Source organism: Chenopodium album, chromosome 10 (assembly GCF_948465745.1).
Source record: "Chenopodium album chromosome 10, dcCheAlbu1.1, whole genome shotgun sequence".
Lineage (NCBI taxonomy): Eukaryota > Viridiplantae > Streptophyta > Magnoliopsida > Caryophyllales > Amaranthaceae > Chenopodium > Chenopodium album.
The window spans coordinates 18,147,939-18,157,311 of NC_137843.1; the positions used below are offsets into that span (position 1 = coordinate 18,147,939).

The 9,373-nt window shown below is 34.6% G+C and overlaps 1 protein-coding gene across 1 annotated transcript; it reads right to left on the reverse strand.

The window, feature by feature from the left end:
* Nucleotides 1–202: 202 nt before the first annotated feature.
* Nucleotides 203–7,875, reverse strand: LOC145563740 (uncharacterized). The gene is made up of 15 exons (XM_081624169.1): nucleotides 7,345–7,875; nucleotides 6,772–6,948; nucleotides 6,532–6,656; nucleotides 6,298–6,436; nucleotides 4,725–4,874; nucleotides 4,574–4,627; nucleotides 3,378–3,473; nucleotides 3,241–3,300; nucleotides 2,937–3,011; nucleotides 2,653–2,706; nucleotides 2,385–2,486; nucleotides 1,727–2,299; nucleotides 1,407–1,538; nucleotides 953–1,060; nucleotides 203–575 (listed from the first exon to the last, which is right to left on the reverse strand). The coding sequence occupies exons 1-15, from the start codon at nucleotides 7,753–7,755 to the stop codon at nucleotides 426–428; spliced, it is 2,406 nt and encodes an 801-aa protein (XP_081480295.1). The 5' UTR covers nucleotides 7,756–7,875; the 3' UTR covers nucleotides 203–425.
* Nucleotides 7,876–9,373: the final 1,498 nt, after the last annotated feature.

Below are 9,373 nucleotides of genomic sequence, written 5' to 3' on the forward strand. Positions count from 1 at the left end.
TTTCTCCCCTTATCCATGGCATAAGAAGACTTAGTTTAGTTGATTGTAAGAAGAAAATTATAATTTGTTGGGGCACCAGATAAAGTCTCGTTCACGAATCACGAACCAATTTGCAGTTGAAAAGGGGAAAAAATATAAATCTCACCACTACAATAATACAGTGAGACTCACGAAATGGAAGCTAAATGAAAATGAAAATCGGTTGAACAATAAATATACTTGTATGAAATAATTATATTGAAAAAGAGCTTCGGTTAAAAAACAGACATTATAACTGACATTTCAAGAGCTCTGGAGAGAAAAGTGAAAGCAGAGATACTCCTACAAAAATAAGAAAATAAAAACAAGTTGAAATGGAATTGAAGACGCAGACATCTGTTCAACACTTCAACATAAGCACCTGTGAAATTATGTGAACAAAATCATCACTTCCATGCCTTCTTCCCTCTGAACTGTTTCCCAGACGTCATCTTCTTTATCCTTTTATCTTCTCTAGATCTTGCAATCTTGCCTCTCTTTGCAGCAATAGGCATAAACTTCTTATGTTCCTTCTGTCGGTTGCTTAAACCACCCTTCTGTTTACCATCATAAAATTAACATCAGCAGTAGAAAAAAAAAAAAAAAAAAAACTTCCATGAAAACCATGGGTGAAGCAATATAAAAATTGGAATCAGCAAGATCAGTAAAAACAAGAATGGAAAAAATGGAACCCTAAACATTTAAACATCAATCTGCTGAGATTATCAATTCCCCTATACTAAATGACTTAAACCAAAATTATTAGCAGACGAGTACATCTATCAAAACATGAATTCAGCTTCTTCAGTACAGTCATTATCATTAAGCTTTAAATTCAGAGTAGGCATTGGAAGCTTGCTTTCAAAACAAATAAATAGCCATGAGATTAACAAACAGGAAAAGAAAGACGGTAGGACCAGATGGATGGACAAACCTTCTTCTGTTTGACAGCAGCTTTAGACGTGTATCCTTCTCTATCCTCTCTTCCTGCCTTCATTAATGCAACTCTCTGTTCCTTGGTCATCTTTCTTCGGATATTTGCCTACAATCACATAAATATAAGCAAATAAAATTAGCTACAAATCAGATAACACTATAACAGGCTTCTTTATACTCTCCAAAATTATTATAATAGAGAAATAAATAATATTGTTCAGTGTACATAAAAGATCCACGGCATTACAAATGAAAGATCAGTTGTTGCCTGCATCTTTTCACATCAAGAATTTTTCGTATATGAAATGATTTAAAAGGTTCTAGTGATTATATAACAGACTGGATTATATTAGTCCTATTCTGGTTCATGGATTCTCTATAATTCATGGTTTCATCAAGTGGAAGAATAGATCCAAAAAGAAGGGGGCTAGCTAGCACAGAAAAATACTTACTTCAAGTGTGGAAGGATCAAGTGGCTTGAGGCATAATTGGTCTGCGCTTGGGATCTTGATAGTTGCTGACTTAGGATTTGTGCCCTTTGAAAATCCGTGTTGCGCCAAAGCAGATCTTGCCTCCTTTTTTGCCTGATCAAAAAACAGATATATATATATATATATAGATAGATATATATAAGGCATAAGACAACAAAAGAAATAATGAATCATGAGATGGCCACAGTTCTTTACACTATGAAAAGACAATCTCGAATTTGGTGAGTCAATAGCACGTATTGCAGGTCAAGCCTGATACAGATGATGAACTATCAATGTACCTGTAATTCTCTTATTCGTTTAAAGTCTTCATTGGAATAAATGTGATCATCTGCTTCTGATGGGCGTTCCAACTTAGCTGCTGTCAATTTCTTCAGAGCTCGAAGACTAGAGTTAGCAGTATCCAGTTGTTGGTCTAAATCAGCGTATTTCCTCTTCCTTGCTCCTTTCTTATCATCACCCTCCACATCACTATCATCAGGTTCACTAGAGCTACATGATTCTTCCTCATCTTCAAAGTCATCCTCATCACTAACTTCATCTTCACTACCCTCTTCAACAAAAGTAGTCCTGTCTTCATTTTCCTCCTCAGACTCAGTTGAATCTTCATCTTTTGCATCATCTTCACTGCCAGAGTAGTCCATTGAATCTGCATCATCTTTCTCAACATCTTCGGATCCACTAATACAATTTGCATTCAAGTCACTATCTTCATCAGCATCTTCTTCATCTGACTGCAATAGTTCTGAACCAGGGACACCCATTGCAACATTCACCTCTCCATATTCTTTTGGTTTAGCCTTCGAATTATTAGATCGTCCACGGTCTTTTTTGATAAGTAGTGAAGGGCATATCTACAGACAGATAACCTTGTTACACACATTTATTTAGGGGAAAATATAGTGTACAGGTTAAATTAGAACATAAGGCAATGATTACCTCTCTAAATAAAGTGACAAGAGAGCGAGCCGCACTTGAAATTGCCTTTTCTTTTGATGTCTTGTACATCACAAGGTCTTGTAGCAAATCCTCATTCATCAACTAAAATACACAAATCAATAGAAAATGTAATCACGATATGAAATTACAAAAGCATCTCAATGATGTGCAATTGTGCATTAGAGGAAAGTGGGATACACTTCTTGACTTTAGGGATTATGACTTTGAAACAGACATTCAGATCAGGAAACTTAAAAATGAAGAGTACCAGAGGCATGCGTAGACATATCTCTCTGACCACATTCAGTCCAACAGATATTGCCTGTCAAGTTTTAGTGAGAAAAGGTTAGTTCACGATATCAAACAAATAAACCAAAAAAAAAAAAAAAAACATCATTGACATCCTAAGAACTATAGAATACCAACACAATATAGATTTCAGAACACATATATTTAGATAAACGGCAAACAATTCGGATCTTAAAACACAACAGAACTATCTCTTAGGTTTCCCTAGCTCACTAAATCTAAAAGTTGACACACAAGCATTACCTCTGTTCGTGAACGATCGTGCACAAACTGATTTACAATCTGTTTAAATAGAGGTTCAACAGCGTCAGGCGGTACCTAATTGAGCCAAGAGTGAAAAAAACAGGTCAGTTTAACAAAACAAAATAACATAAATATTACAAATGCCAGCGAAAAATATTATTTGAGGGGATGCACCAGAATTCAGAGTAAAGGTAACAATGAAAAGAAGCAATCTAGATGCCACAAACAGACCATATCATGGTTCCTCAAAAAAAAAAAAAAAAAAAAATTATAAATAAATAAATAAACAAACAAACAAACAGACCATATCATGGCAGGCTTGAACAGCCGCAGCAAGCAGATTAGTTATATCACGTTGATGAGGCTGCAGAAGTCAATGGAAAATGCAAATCAGATTATTATAGAAAAAAACTTACAAAGCAAGGTTACGAAAACACAAACCTGCACATATTTTTGGAGGTAGGGATAGAAGCTCAGCAAAATCAACTGGTGAAGACCAACTGTTCGAGCAATCACTTTCATCATCATCATCTTTATCTAAAGATACCAAAGGAAAAAAAAACATTTATTTTTAACATGAAATTGTCAAACTTCTATGGAAATAACAGAATTTTCAAAAATCAAAGGTGAAGATGCCTGCAAATAGGATGATTTTTTTTATCTTAGATGTCCTTCACCAAGATCATACTCCATACTTGACTAAAGACAGAAGGCTTTTAGATAAGTAATTCAGAAGTGAATACCCAGAAAAGAATGTTTTTTTTGGCAAAATCCTACTACCTCTTATCAAAGAGATAACAAACATAAATCAAATGAAGAGGAGAAGACCAGAGAGGATTTGAACAACTCTTCATCTGTTCAGATGATTAGAGAAATGCAATATTGTTTTGAGATTCAATTACTACAAGATTCCTAATACTGAGAAATTTGTGGATAGTCATGTTTCGGAGTGTAGATGAGAGTTTCTTGGCAGATTAGCACTAACCCAAGTAACCAGCCAAATGTTGCTAACCTTGCAGTAATTCAGTAGAGGCCCCTTAATATGCCATTTCTTTTGTTAATCCATTTATATCACAAATTATGGCGTAAAACTGGTAAGACATTACATGAACACAGTTTTATTATTATGAACTTACATGAGAGTTTTCCCAATCAGATCGTTGGAATAGCTAAAAGCTTTGCTGACCAACTAGTTTGCCTTCTTAGACTTAACTATTATGTAGTACAGTGATTAGAAAGCGTACACAATAACCATATGAAAGTCTTCCTGGAGTACTGCAACTATGCAACTCATAACAGCATTTCAAAACTGTTTGCAACTTCATATTTACCAACCCCTCTCCCACATGGCACTAGCTGAGTCCATAATGGAGTTTTCTTTTGATTTCAAAATGAAAGTGCTCATGAAAATGTCAATGGCAGACATATAACAAAGACAAACATATAAAAAAATGCTACACTAAAGGAAGAAAAACAGTATACACACGCATCTAAAACCCTCCCATAAAACAACAGATTTATAGAATGTGGAGCACAAGACAATATATGCCTGTAAGATTCACAAGATAAGCAAGAAACAAGCTAATTTGACAAACATTCAGAAACTCAAAAAACATCTAAAGGGAACTTATACTAACCTCAAAGCGCTCATTGCAGCTTTGAAGGCGAGAAAACAGCTTCTCTGCAAACCCCTTAAGAAAATAAAGTTCAAACAAATTAGAGAAAAAACAGCGTGATGAAATTTAAACCAAAGAAGAAAGCAGCAAAGCCACATCAAACACAACAGACCTGTGCATCATTCAATTGTAAAAGTGGTGAATAGTAATTTGGACTGGTTTTCTCTAAACTCAACCGCTGCTTCTTTTTCATGCTACGCATCACACGTTGCAACTTAGCCTGCTTTTTCTTTTTGCTTGCTGTTGTGCCCTTATGGTGAGCCTGAAGGTACATGAAAGAGATGCATTAAAACAATATCTAGCTCGTAGGAAACATATAAGACAGCACTCATAAAAGTCTTTTTACAAATACTCCCATTACTGCAAAAAGCACATTTCTAGATAAAAGGTCAACAGGTGTTTATATAATCAACGTCACAAGCCCAATTCCAACTAGATCTAGGAACACATGGGGAATTTTACAAGTGTAAAGATGAAACTTGGGAAGAGAATCAACTACTCAGGAAAGCTATCAAAATGAACAAGTCAAAGCTTGGCTCATCTACAGGAGATGATGGGGACAGCATAAACTTTTTAACTTACAGTTGTGGGTTATGAGCTTATGACTTACTACCTAACTTCCATTTTACAAGCCTCATAACCAATTCAAAGCTCTCAAGCTCTTCCACAATTCAGTTAGCAATTCATTGAACATCTAATTTCACTAGATAACTTATCTAGTTTAAATATGAATAAATCTATATCGTTTGGGCTTGCCTCAATTGGGAGGGTATTGGGTATATTAACTAATGAGGTAATAAGTCTGGTCTTTAATCTTATGCTTGGCTAGGAGTCAGTAAGCTTGGCCCTATAATCCTCCTCCCCCTCTTCCTAATTCCTATGCGAGGGTACTGTAGTCCCCAAGTGCCCCCCACCCCCCCTCTCTCTCTTGAAGGATGAGGTATTTGTTAACTGAAAAAGGCCCAAACCCATCACTCTCCCTCTCTCAAGCCAATGCTTAACAGTCATCATCTACACCAGAGTCTCTCTCTCTCTCTAACCTATAATCCTCTGGGTATTCATACCAATGTTTTCTCTAGTTCAAATTATTACTACATCGCCAAATTTAATTTGATATGTTCACTTTAAAAACCATTTGTTTGATTTTTCCAATTATCTACTCTTCTTTCTTATTATATTGCTTAATTTTTTATTTTTTTTTATTTTAAGGTTTCAATTATTTTATAATTCAAATATTATCAGATCTGTGAAATCATTTTTTTCGAAATGCTAGCTAATTTTAAGGTTTGCGATGAAGTCTAATTCTGTTCTCATATCCACTCATTTTCTGTATAGAAGCACTTCATTGATTATGGGTGTATCTAAAATCTAAATTATTTATACCTTCACGGATTCTTACAAAACACATTAGCCTTGTAAATAATACCTGATTGGCTTATTGCCAAACCTTATCTTTATCTATCTCCATAAATTGTCCACCCTTAATTAACCCCCCATTAATAATTCTTCCAATAAAATCTACTCCCTAAGTCCCTAACTAGTAACCCCAATTCAAGCAAGGCCTGCATTTTATATATTTGGTACTATCCGGGTAGCTATTCAAAGCATCAAGAAAAAGATAATGTTAACATTTTGTAATCCTACAAGGAGATAACAAACAACTGTGACAAAAAAGCAATAATTACCTTATACACATCCTCTCTACCCAGAACTACTTGGGGTTGTAGAGTACAGGCCTCGTCTTCACTGCTTGATGCATCACTGTCATCATCATCTTTAATTTTTTCATAATCAAGTAGGAAGGATAGAGCAGCTATCATGATCCTGAAATAATTAGAAACATGAGTCAGACTATGCTTCCATGTCCACACTTATAGTGTCACATAGCTTTAACTTTTAAGGACACAAAAGGTGGTTACCGTGATGAAGGATGAAAGCACGCATTGCAAATTCCATTTACAGTTCTTTCATCAGACCAAACTTTCCTTCGGTGAAGATCACAAAGTGTGACAAGAGCCCTCTTTGCAAATGCCTCCTCCTCACGCTATAAGAATATGCAAGCACATTCACACAAATTTTATTCTATTTTTTTCAATCAATTGAATTGAGAAATACGGATCATTACCATGTATAAAAAATAATTTAAAAAGAATACAGACCTTTAACATTTTAAAAAGAACATTTTGAAGAGGCTTATTCTTAGATTCATCCTTGTGCTTTTTATTCATGCGCTGAATAAAACGAATGACATGTGAATATGCCAATTTCCTCAAATTCCTATCATCAAAAGTCTGAAGTTCCATGAACAATTCCAATGTCTCACCAATAGCAACAATCTGCAAACCAAAAACACGGTCACACTACATACACAAGATCATGACATATACATTATATGGTCACATTCATCAAGCCATATTACATTACAATCATTCGCGTCTGTTCCCGAAAGTTTAGTAAACAGTCTTATTATCATACTACACATCACAAAGAAGTTCCACTTCTACATCCGCCATAATTCCGCATCCGTAATTGAATCATACATTCATCAAGCAGACATACATATACATTAAAAACTTTCCAGCTGATCATCATTACAATTTTTTTACTGGGTATATTGAGATTATGTTCAATAAATTTTCCCTTTAAAGATTACATTTTCACTGAAATTTCGCATATATTCTAGCTGATGAACACAACCCAACACGAAATAAAAAACCGGAGAAATGTGCTACCTTCCGATTGACCAAAAGGATGAGCCCCTGAGTAAGCTGGCTACGAAGCGAAGACGGCAATGACTTACCGGTACTACGAAGAAGATCAGCAAGCTGTTTGGGATACAACGACAAAAATTTAGGGTAAAAAGGGGTCATATGAGCCAAGAACAATGCCAAATCACCGAGTTCTTTAGCAACAGAAGGATCAGAAGAAACCCCACTAACAGAATTGAAACTAAGAGCAGCTTGTTGCTCAAAAATATCAAGAGAGGATTTAAAATCCAGGTATTTTGACTGTAATTCTGCCTCGTAACTTTCGGGATCACACTTCATTTTCGATTGTAGGGTTTGCATACTGTGTTTATCCGATGATAGTCCGGCAGCCGCGATTGACTCTGATGAGTGAATGTGATTGTGAGGGGCACTCATGATTGAATTGAATTGAATTTTTTTGATGAATTTAGGGTTGTGATTTTGGGTTTTTGGGATGGAATTGAGGATGGGGAGATTGAAAGAAGGAGGATAAACCCTAGAAAAACCCTAAAGTGGTGGAAATGGTGAAAAGGGGTTTTTTTGGCGGAATGGATGTGATGGGCTTAAGCTTGAGAATTTGGCGGCTTCAGTGTTTTGGAGGGCTTAACGATTTCTGTGATTGATACGTACGGTAGAAAATAAGTTAGTTACCCAAAAAATAAAAATTTAGACAAAGAAATTTTAAATTTTAAAATAAAATAATAATATGTAATCTTTGATTTCAATTGAGATCAAAGTAAAATGCTTAATGACATTCATGAGTTGTTTCTTAGTTCTCTGTGATTATGCAAGAATTGATGAATTATTTATTAATTTATTGTGATTATGTAAGAATAAAGGTCAATTCTGAGTTTTATGGGCGCTAAGCAAAACACTAGATAAGCTAAAATTTTCTTGATCTAAATTTTCACACAAATTTCCCTAGACTATAGGGTAGGTATTTCTCCCTACACCCCACTCTCTATACTACACCGTTTCATTCATTTTGCATGTTTGTTTTTTTTTCTTTTTTATTTCTCTCCTTTTCTTTCATCCTTTTGTTTTTTTTTTCTTTTTTTAAACGAGAAGAAAAAAGGATTTTGTTAGTGAAATATAGCCAACCGGCACTTAGGCCTTGTTTGGTTCACCTTATTTTTGCTTATCTGAACTTATCTGATTTGATATGGTCTGATCTGATCTGATCTAATGTGGTCTGATCTGATCTGATTTGATTGTCTAATTTGACCAAACTTTAACCTTAAGTGTACGATAATCTATAAGGAAAAAATATATCAAGTGGGGTCTTGTTAGATTCATAATAATGTGTATTTTATTAATATTTAATTTTCATAATTTTTTTCATTACGGAATAAAAGATAATTAGCGATAAAAAAAACTGCACATAAAACGATGATCAGATCTTAACTTATCTTATTTTTAATGATCTGATCTGGTCTGAACTTATTTTTTCTGATCTGAACTTATTTTTTCTAAAATAAGTAAAAATAAGGTGAACTAAACAAGGCCTTGCAAACAATTCCTAGGAAATTCAAAATTCCAACTCAAGCACCAATCACCTCAGAACTAGTTACATCGCAGATTCGGTCAACGATCGCCTTAATAAAAAACTTCATCCGAAACAATATGATATGTGAGTTAGCACTAATTCGGCTTGAGATCCACGGATGAGTAGTTGTTTGGGTGAAAAAACTCATATGGCCTTCTAGATACTTTCAGAGACAATAAAACCCTAAATTTTCAATCTTTAGCACACAAACAAACAAAAAAAAATAAGACTAATCGAATAAACACCATAAAGATGGGATCCATTTATTAAAAGCAATTAAAAAGTTTTTTGGGATTTATACCTTAGAGAGAACAAAAAAACCCTCCCAAAAAGAAAACATAGAGGGGAGGATCTTATGTGATATTTCATCCTTTTGTTTTCTCTCTCTTCTATTTTAGTGATTTTAGTTTCTCTCTCCTATTTTTATTAATCATTTTTCAATTATTTTTCTCTCTTTGTTCATGTAAA